Source organism: Aspergillus ochraceoroseus, assembly GCF_002846915.1.
Source record: "Aspergillus ochraceoroseus IBT 24754 chromosome Unknown P175scaffold_7, whole genome shotgun sequence".
NCBI lineage: Eukaryota > Fungi > Ascomycota > Eurotiomycetes > Eurotiales > Aspergillaceae > Aspergillus > Aspergillus ochraceoroseus.
The window spans coordinates 1,787,702-1,815,088 of NW_024468482.1; the positions used below are offsets into that span (position 1 = coordinate 1,787,702).

The 27,387-nt window shown below is 43.6% G+C and overlaps 8 protein-coding genes across 8 annotated transcripts; 5 read left to right on the forward strand and 3 right to left on the reverse strand.

The window, feature by feature from the left end:
- Nucleotides 1–627: 627 nt before the first annotated feature.
- Nucleotides 628–1,926, reverse strand: P175DRAFT_0511412 (TauD/TfdA dioxygenase family protein; the record flags this gene model as incomplete). Its single annotated transcript, XM_040898587.1, has 5 exons — nucleotides 628–831; nucleotides 884–987; nucleotides 1,053–1,494; nucleotides 1,555–1,649; nucleotides 1,707–1,926. 5 exons carry the CDS (start codon nucleotides 1,924–1,926, stop codon nucleotides 628–630), a joined length of 1,065 nt encoding a protein of 354 aa, XP_040750415.1.
- A 931-nt stretch (nucleotides 1,927–2,857) lies between these two features.
- Nucleotides 2,858–4,948, forward strand: P175DRAFT_0559845 (putative MFS transporter; the record flags this gene model as incomplete). Its single annotated transcript, XM_040900944.1, has 7 exons — nucleotides 2,858–3,171; nucleotides 3,261–3,356; nucleotides 3,429–3,713; nucleotides 3,766–3,891; nucleotides 3,953–4,048; nucleotides 4,101–4,626; nucleotides 4,710–4,948. Exons 1-7 carry the CDS (start codon nucleotides 2,935–2,937, stop codon nucleotides 4,946–4,948), a joined length of 1,605 nt encoding a protein of 534 aa, XP_040750416.1. The 5' UTR covers nucleotides 2,858–2,934.
- Nucleotides 4,904–7,548, reverse strand: P175DRAFT_0343013 (uncharacterized protein). Its single transcript, XM_040892891.1, has 4 exons — nucleotides 7,085–7,548; nucleotides 6,507–7,001; nucleotides 5,962–6,442; nucleotides 4,904–5,900 (listed from the first exon to the last, which is right to left on the reverse strand). Exons 1-4 carry the CDS (start codon nucleotides 7,351–7,353, stop codon nucleotides 5,109–5,111), a joined length of 2,037 nt encoding a protein of 678 aa, XP_040750417.1. The 5' UTR covers nucleotides 7,354–7,548; the 3' UTR covers nucleotides 4,904–5,108.
- An 815-nt stretch (nucleotides 7,549–8,363) lies between these two features.
- Nucleotides 8,364–9,706, forward strand: P175DRAFT_0495349 (putative voltage-gated K+ channel beta subunit (KCNAB); the record flags this gene model as incomplete). The annotated part of the gene is made up of 6 exons (XM_040896076.1): nucleotides 8,364–8,458; nucleotides 8,513–8,535; nucleotides 8,585–8,651; nucleotides 8,709–8,796; nucleotides 8,863–9,417; nucleotides 9,482–9,706. The coding sequence occupies 6 exons, from the start codon at nucleotides 8,364–8,366 to the stop codon at nucleotides 9,704–9,706; spliced, it is 1,053 nt and encodes a 350-aa protein (XP_040750418.1).
- A 434-nt stretch (nucleotides 9,707–10,140) lies between these two features.
- Nucleotides 10,141–12,368, reverse strand: P175DRAFT_0401254 (uncharacterized protein; the record flags this gene model as incomplete). The annotated part of the gene is made up of 4 exons (XM_040892986.1): nucleotides 10,141–11,331; nucleotides 11,384–11,857; nucleotides 11,918–11,945; nucleotides 11,995–12,368. Coding segments are annotated over 4 exons (2,067 nt in total), but the record flags the coding sequence as incomplete, so codon positions are not given.
- Nucleotides 12,369–12,741: 373 nt separating this feature from the next.
- Nucleotides 12,742–14,615, forward strand: P175DRAFT_0442348 (MDR family MFS transporter; the record flags this gene model as incomplete). Its single annotated transcript, XM_040894120.1, has 4 exons — nucleotides 12,742–12,879; nucleotides 12,932–12,969; nucleotides 13,031–13,399; nucleotides 13,451–14,615. The coding sequence occupies 4 exons, from the start codon at nucleotides 12,742–12,744 to the stop codon at nucleotides 14,613–14,615; spliced, it is 1,710 nt and encodes a 569-aa protein (XP_040750420.1).
- A 1,784-nt stretch (nucleotides 14,616–16,399) lies between these two features.
- On the forward strand, nucleotides 16,400–18,529 carry P175DRAFT_0551370 (uncharacterized protein; the record flags this gene model as incomplete). The annotated part of the gene is made up of 2 exons (XM_040900444.1): nucleotides 16,400–17,578; nucleotides 17,777–18,529. The coding sequence occupies 2 exons, from the start codon at nucleotides 16,400–16,402 to the stop codon at nucleotides 18,029–18,031; spliced, it is 1,434 nt and encodes a 477-aa protein (XP_040750421.1). The 3' UTR covers nucleotides 18,032–18,529.
- A 188-nt stretch (nucleotides 18,530–18,717) lies between these two features.
- P175DRAFT_0525749 (MFS transporter) lies at nucleotides 18,718–20,763 on the forward strand. The gene is made up of 2 exons (XM_040899428.1): nucleotides 18,718–19,202; nucleotides 19,247–20,763. The coding sequence occupies exons 1-2, from the start codon at nucleotides 18,916–18,918 to the stop codon at nucleotides 20,508–20,510; spliced, it is 1,551 nt and encodes a 516-aa protein (XP_040750422.1). The 5' UTR covers nucleotides 18,718–18,915; the 3' UTR covers nucleotides 20,511–20,763.
- The last annotated feature ends 6,624 nt before the right edge of the window (nucleotides 20,764–27,387 follow it).

The window sequence follows — 27,387 nt, forward strand, 5'->3', positions numbered from 1 at the left end:
CACCGAGCACTGAGTCCATACCAGTTACAGATATACACTACATGGATATATATATATTTCCCAGATATCATGATCGATATAGATCCCCGACATCACCGGTGACCTAGCTGCGGATCAAGCCATTAAATATCTGTTTTGTGTTTTGGGCTCCATCCTTTGCTTTTCTTAGGTTGGTTTGTGTGCTTTGCGTGCTTTCCAATGTTCAGGGAGGCAGTAGGGCAGCAGTCTGGTCAAACCCCCCTGCCTGGAATAGCCAATCTGTAGACTAGATAGGTTGAAACGTGTAGGAATACTGCTGCTGCTACTGCCACTACAACGATACTTTCTGGATACTTGTGACATCCTACTACAGGCTACCTTGCAATCTCCGGTATTCATCACTAGGATGGAAAGCCCCGTCAAGAAAAAGCGTTTGAACCCTTTAAGCAAGGAACAATCGCCTTGTCTAAAATGGTCAAAATGCATTTCGCGGCGTTGTAGACGACCGACATCATGGGCTACGGTTGCTCAGGGTGCATTAAGGATTCTTGTAGAAAGCCCTAAAGCATTGCATTCAGTACAATAGATACATCTGGATGGTTCCTGCAATTGCAATTACTCATAAATCAATAAATACATGGGGCTGGCTTAAATCCCCTGCAGGGCTTGTCTTCTCGACTTGGACTGAGCATCGAAGTAAGGAGCTTCACCAAGACTACAAACCCGATCACCGGCGCGGGCTTCTGCATAGTCATAGGTGGCACAGTGCCAAGTAGATCGGTTGTCCCAGACTGCCATGTCGTTTTCTCTCCATTTGAATCTCACTTGAGCATCGTGATTGTGCGTAACCAGCTGTGTTTTATTAGCGGGGGATGGGTCAAACGCATAGCTCAGGCCAGCTTACATTGAAAAGATACTGAAGCAACATATCAGACTCGTCTTTGGTGACACCATTAATGCGCTTGGTGAAACCTTTGTTCACATAGACTGACTTCCATCCAGTCACGGCTATAACATCGTTAGTGGCTTGAGAAAGTGCAAGGAGATTCGAGGAGAGCTCCGAATAAACGTACGGTTTGTTCTGATGACGGGGTGAACCGCCGTGAGGTCTTCACCAACATTGAGCGGGGATCCCCGAATTCCTTTGCGTAATGGATTTCCAAGTCTCCGTGCTTCCTCGTGGAAAAAGTTGGCATCGTGAGTCGCAGTCAATCCCTCTAGGAAGGTAGCCATCGCGGGCGACAATCGATCATAGATTTCATATCCAGATGCCCAAAGCGTATCTCCTCCGGTCACAGGGAGAGTATGGATTTTGAGCATAGCATAGTCCGAAGGCACCCGCTCGAAACTGATGTCTGTGTGCCAGCCCACAGAGGCAAATCGGCTGGTGTCGCTCAGCTGATGGGTGAGTCCGCCTCCTGTCTTTTGCTTTTCACTGCTGATGACACTGATCTGGTCCCCTAGTTCACTTCCTTCCTCTGTCAGGGGATGCACATGAAGTCCCGACGATTGTGGCTGTATTACATCGTTAGAACCAACCGAGATTCGCCAAAAGCGTGGGATTCAGGGGCATACACAGCCGGCGAGAAGGGTCAGTTTCTCCCCAAATTGGCGCATCTGCTCGGGGGTCACATCCTGGTTTCGCAGAAAAACCACTCCACGAGTTGAGACTAGATATGTCAGTGGGACACAGTTCACGGAAAATCTCGAGTTCTGATTATACATACTGGTTACCGCCAGGTCTTTAATGATCTGGTCACAGTTTTTGGATTGGAGAATCTCCGCGACCTGAAGGCCCACATATTCTCTGCCAATGACTGGGGTGATATCATTGGAAGTATAGGAGTCAAGACCCCCCGAATACTCCAGAGGTTGTGTGATTTGTGGGCGAGCTTCTTCGTGCCCACCTCGGATGGCCGAGGGCAGTGACTCAACGATAGTCGGCATGATTAAAATCTCTCAAGGTAATAACGGGTGGTGTATGCGATGCGAAGGAACACGGTGATCGATCAAGTGGTATCTCGCACAAGACTGATAATGTTAATGTTATAATAAGATCTGACCGGGTTGGGATCGCGTCATTCATATATACCTCGTCGTCGTCGGCTGGGACTACCTCGTAAAGATGCCTGCTGCCGTGCCCTCTCCACCAAGGAGAGAATGAGAAAACATGAAGAGCATGATGCCATCGCCGGTCCCACCCACCTGTCATGGGTTCGTGCAGCCAACGCCTCCAGTGTCGTCCTTTCCCTAGTATCCGCTTTGTCAGTCGTCAGACCAGCGCATTCGGGTTTCTGGTCGGTGGGACATCGGCGAAATTCTCGGAGGTCGAAGCAAGGCACCGCACGCATTTCCCAAGGCGGGACAAAGGAACATGGGGTAGTTTCGGATCCTTCATACACTTGAGACGATTCTTCACCATGATTGTCTGTTCTATTCCCACTATGTTTCTCAACAGGAAAGGCTACCCCGGACTTTACTACCCTGCACTACACTGTTAAAGTTTGGTTGCCGAGAATGAGAGAGTGGTCATGAGTTGAGTGTTGCATATTCCCCACGTTGTTACTTTTACTCCATCGGACGCTAGAATATACCCGAAAAGATGGAGAAACAATGGACCATTCAAGTGGGAAAATGACACCTGGAAACGCGCGGATGGTGTGCTCGGGGATCTCTCTGGTGTAATATGTAGGTAGCCCTAGTCCGCGTTTGGCCGATGCATCTCGACCCTCGGGGCTGTTTGGCTGAGACTTGACGGTGAGAGTGCGAATAACTACATGAAAAAAATAAAATAAAATAAAATAAAACCAAAACAAAACAAAGAAAAAATAACAAAAAAAAATACGTGTTTCTGCAGTTGCTATGTCTTGACATTCGTATTTAAATCTTCCGTCTGCATTTTTGCTTCCCCCCCCCCAATTTCTTCTCCATCCATCACATCCTCCAAAGGCTGCAATGACGGATATTGAGCGGGTTTCCAGCAGTTCCATAACTATGAAGGGAGGGGAGGATAGTCAGTCCTCAAAGTCATCGATTGATGTTGGACAGGAGCATCTGGCCCGAGTGACTCCTCCCAGTGAGTCTTATGAAGGATATCATCGGTTTGATCCCACGGCGTCATGGACAGCCAGAGAGGAGATAAGAGTGGTCTGGAAGACAGACTTCATGCTGCTGACAGTGATTTGTCTCATGGTACGTCGCTAAACGATATCCAAGTACATTGGAATTACTCGAGTCTCCACGAGACGACCTGGGAAACGAAGATTCTAACTCCCCACAAGTTTTTTGGCCTCCAGCTTGACCGGGGAAATCTGTCCAATGCCTTAACGGACAATTTTTTGAATGACCTCGGCTTGACCACCAACGACTATAACAATGTAAGGAAGGGCCGGTCCTCCCTTACTCACAGCATGGGATCAGGACACAGCACTAATGTCGATTTCCTATAGGGTACAACTATCCAACTTGTCTGTTTTCTAGCTGCCGAATTCCCGGTACAGCTTCTCATCAAACGCTTTGGATTCAGAAGGGTCTTGCCCCTGATGATGCTTGGGTGGAGTTTGGTCTCATGGACCCAAGCCTGGATATCCGGACGTAATTCATTCTACGTGACGCGTGCGCTGATCGGGGCCTTCGAGGGCGGATTTATCCCTGGAACTATCTTGTTCGCAACCTACTTCTACAAAACCAGGGAGCTCTCTGTGCGACTGGCCTTTCTTTGGTCAACATTAAATGTAAGCGGGATCCGCAGCCCCGTCCTCTGAGCGAGACAACTAATATGACCAGGTTGCGCGTATCGTTTCTTCTCTTCTTGCGGCTGGAATCCTCGAGATGAGAGGCGTCCGGGGAAAGCCCGGCTGGTTCTGGCTCTTCCTCCTTGATGGACTTATCACCTTTGTCATCGGCTTGATTGTAAGAAATTCCCCAGCGCGTTATGTACCGATCCTGCAAGCTCTCTAACAATTCAATCCAGGGCTTCCTCTACCTCCCCAGTTCCCCGACGAACACCAAAAGTATCATATATCCCCGGGCATGGTACTCAGAACGGGAGGAGGTCATTATGGTCAACGTAAATAGTCTCCACCCCTTGGAACAATGCTCCTTGCAACTAACCTTCTCAGCGGCTTCTTCGCGACGATCCATCCAAAGGCCTCACCGGCATCCACGAAGCCGCCACAGTTCGAGATGTCATTGACGCCTGGAGCGACAAATCTATGTGGGGGCTATACTTGATCGGCCTGATTGCCTATATTCCTCAGACTCCGGTCCAGGCATACCTTTCCCTCACACTCAAACGGCTCGGCTTCTCGACTTTCGATTCCAACATGCTATCTATCCCATCTGCTGTACTTCAAATCATCCTGATGATTGCTCTATCAAAGAGCAGTGAATATTTCGAGGAGCGCACATTCCACTGCCTGTTTGGTGAATTTTGGTCGCTGCCGTTGTTGGCTGCATTGCTCGCCATTCCTGCCCAGGGATATAACTGGCCCCGGTTCGCCATTACTACCTTAATATCGGGATATCCTTATTTCCATCCTATTGTTTCGGCATGGATCTCTGAAAATACTTTTGACGTAAAGAAGCGAGCGATCACGGCTGCCACATATAATGTCATTGTCCAGGTTGGAGCTGTGATATCTTCTCGTGAGTCTTTCTCCTCAATCCCCCATTTCGATGGAGTTGCCATTTACCTGCGAACGCATTTTTTTTGGGCTAACACTAGATAGAAATCTACCGCAGTGACGACGCGCCGTACTACTACCGGGGGAACAAAGTTCTGATTTCTGTCTGTGCCCTTGCGATTGTAGTTTTCGTGATTCAGCGAGAGCTTTTGCGACACCTAAACCGCCAGAAGGAACGCAAATGGGAAGCCATGTCTCAAGAGGAACGCATGGTGTATCAATCAGATCTTGCAGAGCGCGAAAAGGAGGGAAACAAACGTCTGGATTTCCGCTTTAAATATTGATCACGCAGGGACTGGTATAATGAAAAGCATTGAATATGACAACAATTCATGAATTCGATAAATACATTCCCTCCCATCATCAGGTAAAATGTAGCCTCTTGATTATATATGACATTTCAGGATCAGAAAGGGGATTCTTTTTGGGTTCGTCTTTTCAACATTATATCAGGATAGTAGTCTGTTTAGGTGACGGTTGATCTGCCAAAGAATTCGGCACCAGCATGTCGGTTTCACCCGGAAAACGGGTGGCCGTGTCCTGGGCTATGAAATCTTCCAGTAGCATATCAACGGAACCCACAGGTAGCGATGGTGAGAAAAGGGATAGGTTAAATGGGGGATCCCTTGCGTTGGAATCTAGCCATGGTTGGCCTAACGTAGCAGGAAATTGGTCATAAGTACAGAAAGAATGCGGTCTTTCGGGGCGGAATTCTGCATCTAAGAAGTCGGAGAAAATCATATCTTTCCATGAAGGTGGGGAGTAATTGCTGAACTCCTGTTCCTCCATTTTGTTAGCATTAGCATCATCATCATCATCATCATGCACATGGTCATTTTCGGGGCATTGGGTTGCGGGTCGTTCGTCCAGATCTGTTGCTCGGATTGTATTGCTCCTCGACACCAGATTCACGTCAGCCACTGTTGTCTTCGCTCCCGAATTTGAGGCGCTTTCGATGGCCGCCGTTAGGTGTTTGGGTGCGATTGGTCGAGATGCGTCATGAACTGTGGGTGAGAGGGCTGGACCATTGGTGTAGTGGACTTCTGCCATTTTCTTATACAATACCTCAGCTAAGTTTTTCTTCCCTCCCCCTCGGAGCGAGCAAAGCATGGAATGCATTTTAGTGAGAATACTGCTGGGGGGGCTTTCCGTATCCCAGACTCCGCTTTGTGGAAGCACTGCCAGGCTGATGACTGCATCGGCTAGCGAGTTCGCAACCTCATAGAGCTTCATCTCCTGCCATCAAGCGTTAGTATTGATTGCTATGCACGTCAGGATCCCAACATAAATATCATACCATGCCTAGTCCGTGAGCCTCAAGAGCTGTTCTGGGTAATTGTGATACTATATTGAGTAGTTCCTTCGCCACCAGGACGGGGAAGAACGGTGATACAGGGGACTGAGCCGAAAGCTGGCCTGTCACGCTCTGCTTGGACAGCGCTTTCCATAGAAGAATGCGCATCCAGTGCCATGTGACACATAAGTCTGCCCTTTGAACGTCTGAAATATGCTCGGAAATGGGCGACCCATCTCTAAGCCCACCATGTAATAGGTCGACAAAGCGCGCGTCAAGACTGTTGACCGCGGCTTGGGCCGACTGCGTTCCCAGGTGATGGTCTTCAAGTATCTCAAACATTCTAGATTGCTCGAACATGGTAAATAAGGCAAGCAGTTTGAGGAATGCGGGTAGAACTTGGGGATCGGCACTTGCGTCGAGTTGGGGGGTTGCGATATCGGTTTTAAGAACAATGGGGAGTTTATGAAGAATACAAACTCCACTGCTCGAGACTATTTAGATCTGTATATAGGGATGGTGTGGGAGAAAACAAAAGGGTGTCTTACCGCTCTGTGATATATAACAACCATAATACGCGACGACGAATCTGTTGCTCCTCCGGCGCATACGCTGCGTACGACGCTTCTCGATGCAGATACATCATTTGAGCGAGTGAGATAGCCTCTCTCAGATACAGCAGGGACTCACTGCCCCCAGATTCCATATTCTCATAGTATACATGCAAGAAAAACGCGGTTCGCACATTATTCAGATTCACTCTAGATCGATAGTCGCAGAATCTCCTGGCCTTCATACACTCTTGCGCAAAGGTATCCGCCGAGACTAATTGATCCGCCAGGCAATCTTCCCCAAGTCTTAACTGGGCGATGGTTCCTGCTGCGACGGCGGCTGCGAGTGCATAGGTCTCATAGTCTTGGTTGTCGCCATCTTGTTGTAGCGTAAACAGGATATTTTCGACGTCGACGATCGGCCAAACTGGGTACATGTGCGCGTGGTAAATATACAACGGGGAGGCCAGCACATTTACTGGAATCCGGGACCTAAGAACCCACGGGTGACGAAGTCAGCACCGCCCAGCCTAAGCACTTGGGGCTTTCCTTTGGAATACAAATCTATCGGATACCTTTCGGATTGCGTCGACCGGACATCATCATCTCCTGCATCTCCCGCCATCTGAGCAGAATGGGTTGACCCGGTCCCTTGCGCCTGTTCAATGAGAAATTTGGTCATCGGGCGCAGCTTTTGAGGCCCTCGACGCTGGTGAGCCCGGAGGTAGGTGCACTTTACTCGGGCATTTATACACGAGTGGCACGGCTGTCCACCACCGCAACGGATCTTGCGCACTTTACACCCATCACAGGCCTTTTTTGTGATCGCAGAATTTGAGGGCATCCTGATAGCTTCGTCTGTGGGAGAATCGTGGCCCAATATACGTCGCGTCGCAATTCCAACAGGATAGTGACACTGGCCTGAGCACTGGGAAAGAATTATCCCCGGCTGCGGGTTGCGATCAGCTTCTTCCCCGAATTCTTGCGGGGTACACGGCTACAACCACGCGACTTTTCCCACGTCATCCCGATCAAAGCATGAGCACCAAAGGATTCAAGTAGTCTCTGGGCAAGAGGCGCCACTGTCCATTCAGATGGCGTGCCGCGCGGGGGAAAAGACGCCATCACAAGACCCACCATATAGTAAGTACTCCGTATTGGGCCTAGAATCAGAGGAGTTCCGAAGAAGGAAAAAAAAACAAAGGGCTCGAGGTTTCTTTGGTGCTTAACATTAACTACTGATGCAGTGGAAAACTGCAAGGCAAATGGATTGTGTATGTTAAGCTATTAAGGGGAAAGGGAAAGTCGTTGCTCTTAACTGACATATAGGGTTCCTTCACACCACGGGATATGGAGGGAGGTAGTTGGTGCCTTGGCCACCGGAAGGACCCCGAAGAAACGCGGGGGGGGGGGGGAGATCTTAAGCTATATATATCTGTCTGAACAAACATCTTTTTACTTTCAGAGCAGGGAGGAGAGGGGGATATTCTATTCGAAACTTCCATCTGTTGCTTTCAGTCGGGCGAGTTGAGTTGGCCGCCGACTTTTATGACTCCTGCTACTCAGAAACCACAGGACCCTCCGAGTATTTCACCGAGAAACAGACCATTTTACAGAATGGGTCCCCGTTAATCCCTCTAAATGGAGTAAATTGCAATCGATCCCGCCCACCCTGGCCAATAGTGTTGCAGGCTAGCATTTCGAACTGATTCCGGTCGGGGGTGCAGCTCCTGATTAAAATACTCGAAAGTCCCCCCCCGATGTTGCACCTTGTCGAACACTGCTCTCATTCTTTTGAAAAAGATTGAATCAAGTTCTTTCGAGGAAATCGATAGCAGTCAAAGTCGAGACACAATGGCGTGGCCCAACAAGAATAAAGATATGCTCTACCGTCGAGTAGGCGATTCGGGACTGCATGTCTCTGCGCTCGGGCTAGGAGGATGGCTAACGTGGGTGACTCCTATTAGTTAATTTGGAACATTACAAGGGCTAACTTTTCCTAGTTTCGGTGGCCATGTTGACAACGGTATGGGGGTTGCCTGCCTCGTTTTGATAATGCACTGACTGGGATACAGAGGTCACATTCCAATGCATGAAGCAGGCCTATGACTGCGGAATTAACTTCTTTGACACTGCGGAAAGGTAAGATAGTTCTGCTATTTTTCCGCGTCTCCCATCTCCTGCTAAAACAAATCTAAGCTATGCGGGAGGACAATCTGAAATCGTAATGGGCCAAGCGATCAAGAGGTTCGGATGGAGTCGCAGCGATCTCGTTATCACCACCAAGGTTCGTCTAACGCCCCGGTGGTTTACTATTTCACGAGGAATTCGAAATGACGAAGAATCCTCCTAGCTTAACTGGGGCCTTGCCAACGGAGAAATCCTCATCAACAACCACGGCCTTTCACGGAAGCACATCATCGAAGGCACGCAGGCTTCGCTGAAGAGACTCCAGCTTGAATACGTCGATATTATCTACGCCCACCGGCCTGATAGACTGACCCCAATGGAGGAGACTGTGCGGGCCTTTAACTATGTGATTGAAAAGGGCTGGGCGTTTTACTGGGGAACTTCCGAGTGGTCGGCCGATGAGATCATGGAAGCATGTGGCATCGCTAAGTCGCTCGGACTGATTGCTCCTATTGTCGAACAGCCCCTCTATAACATGTTGGACCGGGAGAAGGTCGAAGGCCAATACCAACGGCTGTACTCTCGGTGCAAAATTGGTCTGACAACTTTCTCCCCGATGAAGATGGGCCTTCTCAGCGGCAAATACAACAACGCCACCACACAGCCTCCGGCGGGTTCGCGCTTCGCCGAAAGCAACGATAAGTTTGCTAACAGTGTCCGGGCCGACTGGGAGAACAAGCAGTGGGCCGAGAACATCCAGAAGATCAATGGTTTACAGGTACGGGAAATAGGGAACCCCCGTGTCGATTGATTCATTGGCACCCGTTAACCAATCTGGACAGACACTCGCCGATAAACTTGACGTTAAGCTATCGCAGCTTGCTCTGGCTTGGTGCTTGAAGAATGAGAACGTCACTTCTGTTATCACGGGTGCCTCCCGGCCAGAGCAGATTGTCGACAATGTGCAGAGCTTGAAGTTGCTGCCTAAGTTGACCCCTGAGGTCATGGAGGAGATCGATGGCTTCCTCTTGAATAAGCCCGCGCAGGATCCCGCTAGACAGGATTAGATATATGATTTGGAGCTGAATATGGCTAACCATATTATGAAGTATAGATTAATATGATTGACGATAAACGAGCGAATCCCTCCGCGTAAGCAGCTAGAGCAGACGAACAGATATGTAAAATGATGCCATCAGGCCACTAGGATTAGGACGTCAATCACAGCGGTGGAAAATATCTACTCTTGGAAGCCAAATCCCCAATTTCAATGCCTCTCCAGCTAAGATATAATACCACTAGAACGATATCTGTAGACCAGAACAATATACAGCATCACATCGGCCTGGCTGAAGCAGTTGTTAGTAGAGCATGCATCAGTATCAGGGGGCGGGGGCTGTTATCACAATACTCTTGATTTATTTCCCTGCTTTAGTGATATACCAAAGGTTTCTACCATGCCCATGCCCGCAAAGTGTGAGATCAGAAGCAGCTAAACGGTCCAATTCATCGCAAACCAATCTTCCTGGTCCCCCTCAACATTCCCAGGCGCTAATTCAGCCATGCTGAGGGACATCCACGGATCTACCCCAGCACAAATGTCTTCTCCGCCAGGGAAACTAGTGGCAGCATAGTCTATCGGTGTTGATCCCACAGGCCCAGTATTGTCCATATTTGTACCAGCGACCGTCGTGTCAGGGTCAGAATTCGCTGCATGCTGAGCTGCCTTCTCCATAACGGCCGTCACGATTGTCGGCGGTACGGGTGACTTTCCTAGTTGTATCAGCGCAGTTTCACGGGCCTCCCAACCCAGCAGCACAAGCCTTTTGAACGTTTTGAAGAAGAGGTTGGGAGATAGGCGTAGAACCATGGCCCGAATCGCAAAAACCTCACTCATAATGTCCCAGGCATACTCCGCATATTTGCTTAGAGGACGTCGTCTCAAGTCATGAAGAATATGAATGAATGCTGGGAAAGGGAAGTGGAAGTGGAGTAGCCATTGGTATCCTTTGGTAAGGGGCGAAGACATGATATTTATGTCACACTCCAGTGTACGGATTGCATGTGAAATGGCCATGTCACGATGTTCTTCTGTCTGTGGCCCGCTCGAATGCCTGGAGTAGTACTCAACAAGGCGGCATTTTGCGAGATATCCGCGCGTCATCCAGATTGAGATCAGATGCAGTGGAATTTCAGGATTGCAGAACTGAAGATATGTATCCTCCAACGTTGCCTCCAAACTGCCGAGGTCACCGGTATCCGATGCAGGATTCTGTTGGGAACCCCTTGCCAGGGGCTTCATAGCAGGACAGGAGAAGTCAAGATGGGAGGGAGATTGGCGCACAAAGTCTCCCATTGCACTTCGAAGGACAACAAAAAGTGCCTCCGTCGACTGGGCTTGAGCCACTGGACTCTCTTTCATCTCTGGTCGGAGGTCAAAGTCATTGACATTAAGAGGAATTCTACAGTCCCAGAGGGGGGTAAGCGAAGTGTTTCTGTAATCAACCATCTCTCCGATACGGTTGTCAAATATAACCAGAGACCACCAAAGCCTTCGGCGCATCTCCGCCTCAAGGGGAGGGTATCTGGCGCAGCTTGCCTCACTGTGTAAGCCCATGCGATGCGCCATACGCATCGCAATTCCCAGCATGGATGCCAAAGAGCGAGGATCAGTCGCAGGGCGTATCGAGACCTAGAAATTGTCAGCTGAGAACGGTACCACAAAAGTGGCCAACTGGACTTACAAGGTAGAGGAAAAATGCAACCAGACAGTCGCGATTGTCCGAGCGTAAAAATCCGCAGTTTATTAATGCTTGCTGGCAGGCAAACTGGTATTTGCTCAGAAGCTCCTGTTTGGGCGTCCCCAGAAGCATATCGCAATCCTCGGGGCTGATGCTCAGGATGGACACACAATAGATGCTAAACATAAGAGTCTCAAGTGTGGATTTAATCTCCCCCTGGTTACTGATCGCCTCAATGATCTGACCTTGAAGGGTGGGAGTATGGGTGACTTTCAGCAGCGGGTTTACATTGTCTAGATATATCTGCCACAGGCGGAAGATCTGAGCAGGCTGCGGGTGCAGGGCCGACAAATCGACAGCTGTCTTCCGGGAACCAAACAGAGGGTCATTGTTTCCATAGACTTGGTCCCAGGCGCTTTTCACGGTCTTTTCATCTATCTCGTCAGACGAGAAATCGCTGTTGTCGCTCTCGGGGGACTGTTAGCGCGTAAGTATGGGGTCAACTGTAGGAGGATGAAGAGGTCACTTAAAACCCACCGTCTGCTTGATTATATTCCAAAAGTTCCTAAAGAATGTGAGCAGTACTGCCCAATCTACATTGGGCACACACATACTTGGCCTCGTAGCGCCGGTCCTCCTGGACAGTTGCAGCGAAGGGAGACGACCAGTCCGTTTCTCCCTCATTATCGGGTTGCGCGTCAGCTATGGCAGCGCCAACCCGAGCATTCGGGGGCTCATTATCCCCGGTCGGGTCTTTGTGGAGCGGCTCAAACTGGATATCATTCTGGCGCAACAGAGTCTCATACTGGCGCAGTCGATCAAGCAGCTCCTTCTCTGGAAATCTGCGTTTTCGGCGCCGGGGGACCTGATCGGCTGGTACACACTGCGCCTTCGACTTGACACAGTTTGTGCAGGGGAACTTGCGATTACATTTGACCTTTCGCTGTTGGCAGAGAATACACGCCAGGACACGCGGTGACCGAGCAGCCTGCGTATGCTGCTGCTGTGGCTCAGGTTGGAGGGCAGACATGGTCCATTCCAGGGCCGCAAACAATCCGCTTCTTCGACAGCAGGCCACAAAATGTTATCCCCTGCTGCCTTCCTGCTTCCTGTCGAAAAGCCGGGGGTTTCTAACGTCCGAAAGATACCGATGACTCAGCGCATCCGGGCTTTTCTGGCGTCCGCCGAATATATTGCAAGTTGCTTGGGAGCCCCCGATTCTCGTGAAGTCGAGGTAGTCTATCCGGATTTTTATGATTATATATAAAAATGGATCCGGTACAGATTCAGGAGTAGTCCGGTTAGCCAGATCCTTATTTTTTTTTTTTTTTTTACCTGCTTGTGTACACATTACACTAACAATGTCGGCCCCAGCAGAGTCTAAGCGAGTTGACGGAGAGAACGAATACGCAGATGCTGAGAGGAACTATCAGCTCAAATCACCAAAGTTCTGGACGATTATTTTAGGGGTCTACTTGTCGATCTTCCTGATTGCTCTGGTAGGTCAACTTTGGTGGTTGATGATGCTGCAATTCGCTGACGTACCCATAGGATAGAACTATCATCGCAACGGCCATTCCCCGTATCAGGTACTTCGCATGCTTTTCGGTAGTGTAAGGTGGATGTCACTAGGTTGCTAATACATATCAGTGACGAATTCCACTCGATCAATGATATTGGTTGGTATGGCAGTGCCTATTTGCTCACGGGGGCCTCATTTACCCCGATCTCTGGTAGACTCTACCAGCTCTACTCCACCAAATGGTGCTTTGTCACGTCGATTGTGATCTTTGAGGCGGGATCTGCCCTCTGTGGAGCCGCGCCGAGTTCAACTTCCTTTATTGTCGGACGCGCTATTGCTGGTCTTGGAGCTTCCGGTATCCAGTCTGGAGGTATGATGATTATCCTGGGGATTGTTCCCCTTCGCAAGCGCCCGATGTTCACGTCCTTCTTCGGCGTGGCCTTTGGGATATCATCAATCCTAGGCCCCATCATCGGTGGATTATTTACTGACAACGTGTAAGTATAAAATATACACTATAGGGGGCAATGTTGAACTCACGCATGCAGGACTTGGCGATGGTGTTTCTATCTTAACCTGCCCATTGGCGGCTTCACGCTATTTGGGATCCTTCTTTTCCTCCATCTGGATAACCCCAAGCGGGAGATGCCAGGATTCACGGCTCAACTTAAGCGTCTAGACCCAGTCGGAGTCATCCTTTTCGTTCCTTCTATAGTCTGCCTCATTCTCGCGCTGGAATGGGGGGGGACTACATACGCCTGGTCAGCACCCAAGATTATCGGGCTTCTTGCTACATTCGCGGTGCTTCTTGTGGCTTTCATAGTCTTTGAGACCCTCACTCCAGCGACCGCGGTGGCCCCGAGCCGGGTTGTCTTGAACCGTTCAATTATGGGCTCCATGGTGTTTATTTTTCTCGCAATGGGGGCCATGATGTCAATCGTCTACTACCTCAATATCTGGTTCCAGGTCGTCAAGGGTGACTCGGCAATGACCGCCGGCCTCAGCACAATTCCCATGGTGATTGCGTTGGTTTTAATGAGCATTCTGTCCGCCGCCGTGACCCAACGGATCGGATACTACGTTCCAGCCATGCTCGTTTCCCCTGTACTGTGCTCTACAGGCGCAGGTCTGCTGTCGACCCTTTCCCCAACGTCGAATCACAGCTACTGGATTGGCTACCAGGTGCTTTTTGGGCTTGGGGTAGGGTGCGGATTCCAAACGTCCACTCTCGCGGCTCAGAGCGTTCTATCTCGCGTGGATGTCCCCACTGGGATGGCTCTCATGTTTTTCATGCAGCAGATCGGCGGCTCCATCTTCCTTTCTGTCGATCAGAATCTGCTCTCTAGCAAGCTCGTAGACCGGTTGTCGGATGTCGCCGGTCTAGATGCCAACACAATCGTCAACAGCGGTGCAACCAACCTACGCAATGTTGTACCACCAAGCGAACTTAGCACGGTGATCAACGCTTACAACTACGCACTAACTCAGATCTTTGTGGTCGCCGCTGCTATCAGCGCGTGTGCCATTCTAGGTGCAGCCGGGGTAGAGTGGAAGAGTATTAAAGGAAAAGGGGAACCCAATAGCCAATCAACCAGTCTGGAAAAACGGGGGGAAGAAAGGACCCATGTAACAGAAACCGAAGGGGGTCTTGATACCGAGGAGTCTAGGGCTATCATGCGCGAGATGAGCAATGATAAGAGAGGGGAGGTATAGACTAAGAAAGCCGTGCTGTACATTGACTGTATATTACTTTTTATTGTTCCCCAGGGACCTGGATATTATGATATAGACAAGTTCAATCCAACTCTTACTTTTTGCATCATTATGGTCTAGGTCTGTTGCCACTGAAGGCATACGCAGAATTACCAGAGTCTATGCATGGATTCCACCATCGCATGTTCTTGATAGATCCAAGTAGCATTGGGTCTAGCCTATAGATAAAGAATATTGTTTAATTGCCCCCATGTTTCTATTTTTTTTTTTCATTCTTCTCTCTGAATGAGGTTGGCAACTACCCCCCAAGTTGATTCGTGATATGTTATCTTTTCTCTCCCATATCACACCACCAAGCCAGCTGAAGCTACAAAGCCTGTGAACCCCTGCCTCTTGATATGTGTATGTATGCCTGGCTGGCTCGACCCTAAGTAAGATTCCCAACACCTACAGAAAACCTTAGTCGCCCAGAACAACCTAGCATCCCTTCTCAGCCACATCATGGAAACAACCGAAGCTGACTATAATCCCTGCCTCATGCAAACAATGCACTAGACAGGAAAGCCCTCATAGAACGCATTACTCCGCCGTGGCTGCAGTTTCAGCACACATAGATAGTACTGGATCTGTTATCATCGGCCATTCCGCGACTTGACTAGCGCGTTGTGATGCATGGACTCGCATTGCTCCCCCCCCCCCCCCCCCCCCAAACAGTCCTGGATGATAACCTCGCTACTACATATATATGGAGTAGGCTCTGTGATACGGTCCAGTTACCGGCCTGGTGAGCTTATTAGCTGCTGCCGAGAACTCTTGGAAGCTTCTCCTCTCATGCCCAGATTGGCCGAGACTGGAAGACGCTTGTCAACTCTTACACGGCTGGTCCGAAAGAATGATTTGCTACGACGAGGATACAGATAAGCGAATATAAAGGGGTGCCGCTGCACATCTGGCCCGATTGGCAAAGGCATACTCAGGTATGTTTGCTTTTATTCCTTTATCTGTCAAGCAGCCTAAGAACCGGCTAAGAACCCAGAGGAAAAACCATGACATTAAGTTTGTAGACTTGGCACACCTGCAAGCGCGAAGTTCTGGTTTGTGAAACTGAAAGAGGGCCCCCTCTGGCTCATCCTTCCTGCATCTCTCCGGGTGAAGGGGTTGTGATCCTACTCGGATCTAGGTATGCCTGCTTTTCCACGGATAATGAGGTATCACTCAGCCATTAGATCCTGGTGGAATCGGAATCGGAATACGCGTCACCCTTCCAGAACGAAGGTTAATCGATCCTAACGCCAAAGACTCCAGGCAAAAGATTGGGGAAAAGCCACCCCTATCGCCACATTAACCACCCGGGCAAATTTTACATGGCTTATCACGCGCAATGACGCTGCCGGACTGTCTCCCTTGGGTCAGCTATTGGTTGAGAAATCGCCCCGGGGACTGTAATGGTAGATACGGGCCTATCGCCTGACAAGCCACCGCTGGAGAATGGGCAGGAGTAGGGGAAGAGTAGGTAGGAGTGGGCACACTACACTGACTAGACGGCGCCCAGGGCATTGTTGCCGTCCGAGGCCGTATTTTCTGGCGTCACTTACTGGTGGAATCGGGCGATTTTTTGGTCTTATCAAATTGTCATATAGTATATAGTTGGTGCAGCACGAGATTAAAATCAGACCCAGTTCCTCATCTATTCCCCTGGCTCTTACGCTCTGTCCTCTTTTTCCCTCAGGGAGTCCATCTAGGCGTACAGTTCCTCAGAGAAATCTCTCTCGTCACTGTTCACAATGTCATCGGAAAAAGTGGAAGGGGATGCCTCTCCGCCCCAAGCAATACCCGCCGACGTGGGCGAGATGGGCTATGGCTGTGAGATGCGCGATCATGGCGCTGATTCGGGCTTGATTCGCTCGCTGGAGACGCGCCACTTGCTCTTGTTCTCGGTCGGTTCATCTATTGGAATGGGTCTCTGGCTTGGTTCAGGTACCTCGCTGACCAATGGTGGTCCTGTTGCCATCTTCCTTGGATATCTGCTCGCTGGTTCCATCGCTTGGGTGCTCAACCAGGCCGTCGGAGAGCTCGCTGTCTTGTACCCTGTTCCCTCTGCATTCCCCCAGTGGACCCGCAAGTTTATTGATGCGGCGCCTGCTTTCACTGTGGGATGGGCCTATTGGTTTTCTGCTGCAATCACGCTCGCCAACGAACTGCAAGGTATCGTCACCGTGCTGCGGTTCTGGGACGATCAGGACAAAGTCCCGACTGCTGCCTGGCTCTCGATCTTCCTCGTGCTTATTTTCCTGATTAACGTCTGCGCTGTCCTCGTCTTTGGTGAAGCTGAAGCCCTCATGTCAATTGTGAAGCTTTTCTGGATCTTTATCGTCATCGTCTGCTGTATTGTCATCAGCGCTGGGGGTGCGCCCAACCACCAGAAAACCGGGTTTGAATACTGGAATTCGATGCCTTTCACCAATGGGTTCAAGGGATTCCTCTCCGTCATGGGTACCTGTATCTTTGCTATGAGTGGCTGTGAGTTGGGAGGTGTTGTTGCGGCCGAGGCCAAGAACCCGCGTAAGGCAGTCCCGAAGGCAGTGAACGCCATCTGGCTCCGTCTAAGTCTGTTCTATATCATCGGTTCCCTCATGGTGAGCATCACAGTCTCCCCCAAGGACCCGAACCTATTCGGAGGCGAGGGTATCAATGCGAGTCCGTTCGTCATTGCTTTCCGTAACGCCCAGATCCCCGGTCTTGCCCACGCCATGAACGCCATCATCTTTATCAGCGTTTTCTCTTGTGGTAACGCTCAAGCTTATGCTGGAACACGTACTCTCGTTGGCCTTGCTGGTATTGGTATGGCACCCAAAATCTTTGCCAAGTGTGATAAGCATGGACGGCCGCCTGCCGCCATTGCTCTTACGTTCTTAATCGGCGGTGGCTTGTGCTATCTTAACGTCAGCAACTCCGGCTCGACCGTGTTCGGATGGTTCTCCAATCTCACCTCCCTCTGCACATTGTACGTCTGGGCCATGATTTTCGTGTGTCACATCCGCTTCCGAGCTGCTTGGAAAGCACAAGGACGCGACGCGCAGGACCTTCCCTGGAAAACCTGGACCTGGCCCTGGGGCTCCATCTACGGCCTCTTCTGGTGCTTCCTTCTCATTATTAACGAGTTCTATCTTGCTGTCTGGCCTCTCCATGAAAAGAGCAGCGCTGAAACCTTTTTCGCAAACTATATTTCCATTGTGGCTATCCTTGTGCTGTATATTATCGCTAAGATCTACTTCCGAGGCCCCTTGTGGATCAAGGCCCAGGACATTGACCTCGACAGCTCCCGCCGCATCTATGTGGGAGATCCTGAAGCCCTAATCAAGAAGTCCGTTATTCGCAAGACAGCAGATTTCTTCACTGGGGACTCCACCATTTAGGGAGAAGCTAAAGGCACCAGAGTGGAGTTCTTTTGTTTTTGTTTGTTATGCTTGCTTCATGTTGTCTTCTGGAAACAATCATTCCTGTAAAGGCTGTGGCATGTATAGCCATGGATCACATATAAAGATCTCTAAATCACCTCGTAGGTAGCTAACATTTCTATTATTTAATCCATGCACATCTCCTGCCCTTATTAAGACATACCTTATCAACAATACCCTCAAGCAGGAAGCCCATTTGTCTCGTTTAGCTGATTTGATTCTCCATCCCGGAGGAACTGGTCTTTAAGATTGGCTCCGTACAGCATCTAGTGAGAACGAGAAAGCTTTAGCAAATCAATCAACGGAAAGTAAACGGGACCTGATCCGCAAGAATTCTGGAATGCTAGCGTAGTGTGGGCCGGGCCCTTATGCATGGATGCCATTGTGAGTGGTTGATTCTGTCCGGATAATGACGGGAATACCAATCCCGCTTAAGGATGCAAGCTTGGGCTTTGAATACTCTGTATATCAGATCAGGATCGAGGCGCCGTCTGCCATGGTCTCTTGAGCTTGCATTTCCCCACTCTACTTCGGCATCCCCTCGGTTGATAATCTGAATTTTGTCGGCTATCGTCGTATCCCCATTCCTGTGTCGGTCCTTTTTTTTTTTTTTTTTTTTTCTCCCCTCTCTCTCTCTCTTTGCCTTTTTCTTTCCTTTAACCCTACCCATTCATTTAATTAGTGTGTATCTTGAATTGTTGCGCCCTCCCTTGCATAGAGTTGGAGTGGCACATATTATCAAATCGTATACTGTTCTGAGAAATTAGACAACATCATCTTGCGGGATGGTGATAATTCCATTCCTAGGAAACTGAAGCTGAAACTGCAGACCATAAGCAAGGATGGCATCAACAGTGGTAGACGAAGAAGAACCGAGTAAGGGCAGCAGCGCCAACCAGCGAGCTTTAGTACCCAGTACGACAAGAGACTCACATACGCCGTATTCCGTCTTCACCAAGTCACAGAAAAGATACATTGTCTTCTCGGCATCATGGGCGGGCTTTTTCTCACCGGTATCATCGCAGATCTATTTCCCAGCGTTGAACAGCCTGGCCCACGACCTAAATGTGTCAAGCTCGCTAATTAATCTGACCCTCACAAGCTATATGGTAACCAATATCAATGCCAACGACTCGCGTGGCTGATTGAAAGACTGACCAGTCCAACCTGACAGATATTCCAAGGATTATCTCCCATGTTTGTCGGTGACTTTGCCGATAAAGCTGGTCGCCGGCCAGCTTATCTTGTGTGCTTTATTATCTATATCGCCGCCAATATTGGCCTCGCATTGCAAGATGATTTTGCCGCCCTCTTTGTTCTTAGATGTCTGCAGAGTGCCGGCAGTAGCACTACAATAGCCCTGTCATCAGGCGTGGTAGCTGATATCGCTATTGCGGCAGAGCGTGGGTCTTATATGGGCTTTGTGACTGCAGGCTCATTGCTAGGCCCTGCCCTGGGGCCCATTATCGGCGGTCTTCTGTCTCAATATCTCGGATGGCGTGCAATTTTCTGGTTCCTGATTATCTTTGCAGCGGCCTTTCTGGTTCAATTCATCTTGTTCTTTCCCGAAACCGCCCGCGCAATCGTAGGTGATGGATCAATTCCTCCCCCGGCCTGGAATCTATCGATCGTCAGTTGGTTGAGGACGCGGAAGCTACCACCGCAGGAGAATGCCCTTCGTCCCAAGCTCAAGTTCCCCAATCCCGTGAAAACGCTCTCTATCGTGTTCCAAAGGGATACAGGAATAATTCTTCTCTCCAATGCTCTTCTCTTTGCGGGCTTCTACGATGTCAGCGCATCTATCCCGTCTATCTATAAGGAGCTCTATGGCCTAGATGACCTTCAGATCGGGCTATGCTATATCCCGTTTGGATTGGGAGCGACAGTAGCTTCAATCGTCAGTGGGAAACTACTGGATCGGAATTACCGTCGCCTAGCGAAGCCATTAGGCTTTTCTCTCCTTGAGACTCGATCTCGTAACCTGAAAGGGTTTCCTATCGAAAAGGCCCGTTTGCAGATTGCCCTACCTCTCCTGACCATAGCCAGCTTTACGGTGATTGCCTTTGGCTGGTGTCTGAATTTTGCCGTTCACCTTGCTGCCCCTACCACCATTCTTTTCTTCATGGGCTTAACATTGACCGGAGCTTTCAACACAGTCGGTACCCTGCTCGTGGACCTCTATCCTACGAATGCCGCTGTCGCAACGGCATCCAATAACTTCGTCCGCTGTTTGCTAGGTGCTGGGGCAACTGCTCTCATTGACCCCATGTTGAGTGCGATGGGAAGGGGCTGGTGCTTCACCTTCATCGCGCTAGTCATGCTGTCCACTGCCCCGTTGTTAGTGCTGGTAATAAAATTTGGACCTCGATGGAGGGAACAGAGGCTCGCGGTGCACGAGATCTCTGTAGAAAATTCTAACAGCGAAAAGGCGGCCTGAAAGTGGACTGGGTATCTTGTCCAGTGTCTCGTTTGAAAAAAGGGTTCTGCCCCTATAAGACAATCTGATCAACGAATACAATGATTTAATGTTGGAGTGCTGCACTCAGTGAATGCAATCAGCACCACCATAAAGCAGCATCACCATAAAGAAGAAGATAGCGACACGTGACTACTTTGTGTATTTAAGGCTACTGTTTCCTTCTAGATCTTCATGCTTCCTCCAAGCATCTCTCTATTTCCTAGTTAGACCCAAATTAAATTCATTTCAGTTAACTTTCTACTATTATAGTTTGATGATCTCTTATCAGGTTATAAGCCCTTCTTAAGGTTCTATTTTATACTTTATAGACCTCTAAAAACTCTTATTATACCTCTATACTAGAAATCTGCTCCCTGATTGGAAAAAGATCCTGGTAGAAATATTACCTATTACTATTATGTTATACTACCTATACTGCTATTATGTTACTCTACCTAGGCGATAGTATGTGGAAAATCTCCATAATTTGACTAAAAATAGTAACTAAACCTACTCCTAGTAGATATCCTAATATCCCTAACTTACTACACTTACCTTTAATGGCTACTACCCTGTTTACTGATGGCTGAAATCAAGCAATAAAGCTAAAGAATAGTATATTTAACTTGAGCCTAATAATAGTATTAGAAAATAATTTAAAATTCAAAATCTAGGCTTTATTTATATAAATAGAGCTAAGGCTTTATAAGATAAATAAGCTTCTTAAAAGTAATATTTCTAGACTATAATTTAATAATTCTAAATATAAATTATAGGAACTTCTTTTATAAATAATAGCTAGTTAGATATTATATTTAATAAGTAAGAAACTAATAAAGAAACTATTAATAAATACTATTCTATATATTTTTATAGATAATTTTATATAGAAGTTATAAAGAATAGTTATTAGTAATAATTAAAGATATATATATTAGATATAAAGAGAAATTATTAAGATTAAATATAAAAATTATATAATTATTAATAAATTTATATTAGACTTTATCTAGAAAATAAATATTTCTAATAAATTAAAAATAATTATTATACTCTATTAAGTAATTACTATAATATTTTAGGAATTTAAAAGAAATAATATAAGTTTTATAGATTTAATCTTAAATAATTTAAGTAATAATCCTATTAAAATAACTATATAGAAGTATTTTTATACTATATATAATATAGTAAAGGATAAGGTTTAGGAAAATTTATTATTTAATATTATATTTAATACTATAATACTAGCTATAAATATACTAAATTCTTAACTAATAATAAATAATAGAAGGAAGTAGTAGTAATAGTAGAAATATATACTATTATAGAATATGATAGTTACTAGCTATATTAATTATTAATTAAAATAATTTAGGAAACCTGGAATACTATACCTATTTTATAAGAAGGAAAAACATAATACTAAGAATTATTTATATTTAGTAATTAATAAGTAGAAGGAAGGATAGAGACTAATTTTAATATTTTAATATTTTAAGCTATATAAGTTAAAGAATAAGAATAATTTAATCTAAAACTAAGCTATTACCCTAGTTATATAAGCTAATACTATTCTAGATACTAATAATTTTATACTATCTAGAGTTAATATACTAATAGCTTTAATATTAACTACTTTTAGGAATAGGTAGCTATATAACTCCAGAGCAGGCTATATAATATATAATAATCATGATCTCTTTAATAATTTAATTAAAGATTTAAATAGCTTCAAGAATTATGATTTTATTACCTCTAATAGTAAGGTAGTATATCCCTAAGGTTATAAAAAAGTAATAATTTAATTTAAATTAGATAATAATACTTTAATATTATACTAAATAGAATATCTTTAGAATCTAAATATATTATATAACCTAATACTAGTAGAAAGAATAAAGGTAGAATTAGGAATCTATTTTAACTTAAAAAATTAATATATTTATAAGATAGTAATAGATAAGGTAATTAAATATACTGTCTTAGATAATAATATCCTATTTTTAGTTCTAAATAAGGCAGTAATCATACCCACTATATTAATAGACTTATTATATCAATAATTAGGTTATCTATCTATCAAATAATTAAAGTATAATAAAGTAATACTTTATAATAAAAGTAATAACTTAGTTACTAATAACTTGCCTGCTATTAATTAGAATACTAAACTATATTATAAAGTATATTAATTATTAAAATTAAAGAAAAAGATATTCTAAAAACCATAATTATATATAATAAAATTATTGCAATTCATATATATAGATCTCTAAAAAATCAAATTAATTAGAAGAAATAGTATTAGGTATATTCTACTAGTTTTAGATAATTATTCTAGATACCTTTTTATATAATATTTAAAGGTAAAAAGTAAATCTTTAAAAGTATTAAAGGAAATATATAATAATTAGCTAAATATAACTAGTATTTATATTAGAAGGGTTAGATTTAACTCTACTCCTAAATTTAATAAGTATGCTAGGTAAAGCAAGGATTTTGGTACTATATATGAACCAATACTACCATAAACCCCTAAGGAAAATGGCGCTATTAAATAGTTTAGTAGCTATATGATCTAGACTGCCCGCATAATATATATATAAGTAAAAATAGAGCTAATTATATGACTATATAGTATAAATATAGTAGTCTATATTTTAAATAGATTGGTTAGGAAAGGTAATAATAAAGGAAAGCTACTTATATAATTTTTTTATAAAGAATTAAATATCCTAATTAGAGATATTAATCTATAATATATTTATATATAAGGATATAAGGTATTTATAAATATCCTATATAAGAATAGAGTTAAAAGTATAAAAATATTATCTAGAGTAAAAATTAGTTAATTAATTAGATATAATAAAGATTATATCTATAAGATATAGTATCTAGATATAGGGAAAATAATTTAGTTAAGGAATATAATATTTAATAAAGGTAATATTAATAAAATAAATAAAATATAATCATGACTTCCTAATAAATTAAAACTAAATAATAATAATCTATCTAGAGTAACTATACCTATTAATATTAAAAGGGGAAGAATAACCTATAATAATATATCTTAAAATAATATTATTTCCTAAACTTTATTATTAGTAAATAATAATAAGGTTATTATAGGAAGAATTTAAATATTAATACCTAATCTAGCCCTATCTAAACTAAGTCTATCTAACCTAGAGGCAGGTATTAAACTCATTATACTAGAGTGGCCACCTGCCTCTGGGGCTGCCCCTAGGGCTATCTCCAAGACTACCGAGCTTATTATATTAGAGTAGATACCTGCCTCTGGGCCTGCCTCCAGAGCTATTTTTAAAATTATTACCAGGTAAAATAATCAAGTAATTAGTAAGAATATAGAGGAGATAGTAAGATCTAGTATAGAGGAATAATCTAGGCAGGGTAGATATAAAGAAATAATTAACTATTTTACTATAGATAATCTATATACTAGTTAACCTATTTTTAAAAAGATACTAATATTATAACTAATATAAAGGTTTCTAGAGTTATTTACCTAATATAGGGAGGTCTTACTAATTTTAGAACTTTTTAAAGATAACTATACTCTAATAACTCTAGATATATTAAAAAGAAAGTATTTAAAGACTAGAAAGTAGGTTAAATTTAATATTAGGAATATAGAAATAATTAACCTAGTAAAGGTATAGAATCCTGTTAGTAATAATACTAGTAGTAGTATTACTACTTTATAAAGATCTTTAAGATTTATAAAGGGTTAATACTAAAGTATTTACTTTAAAGATAAGCAGGCAAAGTAACTATAGGAAGAGAAGGTAAAATAGAAATAATAATCTTAATTCTAGTCTATATTATCTCTAAAAATACTTCTAGAAATACCTTATCTACTAGAATCTTATCTAAAGCTAGGAGAATTACCTAATATAATTATTATAGTATTACTAGATCCTAGTAGTTTTATACTAGAGATTAAGTCTATAAAGACTTATAAAGTCAGAATCCTATAGACCTATACTTAAGTAATAAAGTTACTATAAAAGGATTACTAGATACAAGTAATATAAAGTTAAATTAGTAAACTTAAAGTTATTTAGACTTATAAATTTATACTATTACTAAAAGATATAAAGGTCTTACTAGGAAAATAGGTATATAACTTAAAGTTAAATATAAATAATAATATATTATAATTCTATATAAGATAGGTTATATATAGAAACTTCTAAAAATTAGGTATAGACTTTAATTAAGTCTACTCCCTAATAATAGTAAATACTTTAATAAAGCTATTTTTAAGTATAGTTACTTATTTTAATTTAAAATAAGTATAATTTAATATAGTAACTACCTATCTTAATATAATAATTAAGGATTAAAAGATCTATATATACTAACTAACTAGTTTTAATAAGTAAGATAATATAGTATATCTACTATTCTAAACCCTATATAGATTATAATAGTTAGTATTTCTTTAGTATAAGGAATTTTATAATATTCTAGTAAAAATTAGTATAAAGATAATTAATAAAGACCTATATTTTTATTATAATCTAAATTAATAGCTAATACTTATTATCTATATTAATAATATAATAGTTGCTGGCCCTAATAAAGTAAATATTTAATAATTTATAGATAAGCTAGAAAAATATTTTAAATTAAAGTAATTAGGTAAACTTATATAATTCTTAAGATATAATATTTATAGACTACTTAGTAATCTAATATTAATATTTTAATATATATATATTTAAAAGATACTTTATAAATAGAATTTTTATAGTCTTTAGCCATGTTATATACTAATAATTCTAGGATAGAAATTAACTAGAGAGATACTAAATACTAGTAGTATTATTCTAGATACTATATATATCTCTATAGATAAAGATAATATTATCTACTACTAGAAACTAACTAGATTATTAAATTAGATTATTATTTAGACCTAACTAGATATTTAATATATAATAATATAATTATTATAGAGAAATTATAATCTTAGTAAGTTAAATTATAATATAGTTAAATAAGTTTTCTAATATTTAAAGAAGATCTTAGATTATATAATAGTCTTAAATTATTTAGATAATCTATTATATATATATATTAATGCCTCCTATATAGATTATAAAGATAAGAAATTAATAAAAGGCTTTATATTTTTTATATTTAGAATATTAATTATATAAAAATTAGTAAAGTAATTACTAATTATTTTAAGTTTAATTATTACTAAATTTATTATATAAAATATAATAATAAAGCTAGCTATATAATTATAAAAATTATATATAACTATTAGACTAGAAAAGTCTATAAAAGGTACTATACTTTTATATATTAATTCTATAAATATTATTACTTTAATAAAGAAGCTAAATTATATATCTATACTCTACTAAATAGATATTTACTACTTTTTTATTAAAGAAATAATTAAAAATAGTAGAATTTAACTATAAATAGTTAGTAGAGAGGATAATATTACTAATAGACTAACTAAGATACTACTAATTACAAAATTTAATAAATTTATTAAGAAATTAGATTTTAGCAGGTTAAAAATAGACTCTAAATAGCTTTATATAATAGACATATTGCTAAAGGGGGTATATTAGAGTACTATACTTAATAAATATAATTAGCACTACTATAAAGCAGTATCACTATAAAGAAGAAGATAGTAACACATAACTACTTTATATATTTAAGGCCACTGTTTCCTTCTAGATCTCTATACTTCCTCCAAGCATCTCTCTATTTCCTAGTTAGACCTAAATTGAATTCATTTCAGTCAACTTTCTACCATCATAGTTTGACGACCTCTCATCATTTAATAACATGGCATAGACTTTTAAACATCAGTAATCGCTCGTTTCTTACACAACATAACGCGTTATCTCAAGTCCCCGAAGATTGGACAATATCACTAGAAATCCGTATAGCCTTGAACCCATATGTCATCGGAGTTCCAAACAAACCCTTTCCCTGTGGGCGTTCGAGTTTGCTTTGTCCTGAAGAATTCAACGACCAAGGCCGGGATCTTGCTCGGTATGGCCGTTGCTGATCCCCTTTTATAAAAAGGCTGTCCTCTCGGCATCCATTGAGGCCAAATGTAAACAGAATAGACTCCGGTGGAATATGGACACCGCCAAATCCATTCAAGTAAACGAAAGTCCGAACACGGGGCTAGATGGAGGTTCTAAGAGCAGCTCCGAGAATAGGCTCAGTGATAAGCTCTCCCTGGAGAAGATGTCGTCGGCAACCACGATAATCCAGCATCTGATGGAGGCGTTACGGCATGGCGAGGGGTTTTAGGGGTATGATGATGTACGATCTTTTGCAGTATGACTCGCTGACCTTGCTTGTTATCGGCTATGGCGCTCACAGGTTTCCTGTTAAGGCGTGGGCACGTTTCAGAGTTACTGTGAAAGGACTTTTCTCCACCAATACTCCGCTGCCACTATCCCTTGGATTCCTTCCGTACGAGTATTCTTCATGTTCGCCATGGTAAGTGGATTTGCCCAGCACTGTCTGCTCGGGATTCGTCCAGTGCCTGTCTTTCTGGCGTCTTCGGTCTCGGTCCCTTGTCAACTCCGCAGCACGATCACGGAGCGTTAGCACGAGCAGCTATATAACTCTGACGTCCGGGTGTGAACCGCGGCTTGACCATGTGGAGCACCGGCCCTCGGGGAAATCACTTTGGCTATGTTGACCGCTATGCAGGATGGCATTTGGCTCATGAGACGGTCTGTTGTTGGGAATATCCCCCCCCCTTCATTGGTGCCTAGCTGACAGAGGTAGGGTAGGGACGAAGGAAGCTCTTTGGCCATCACTGAAGGGTGGGGGA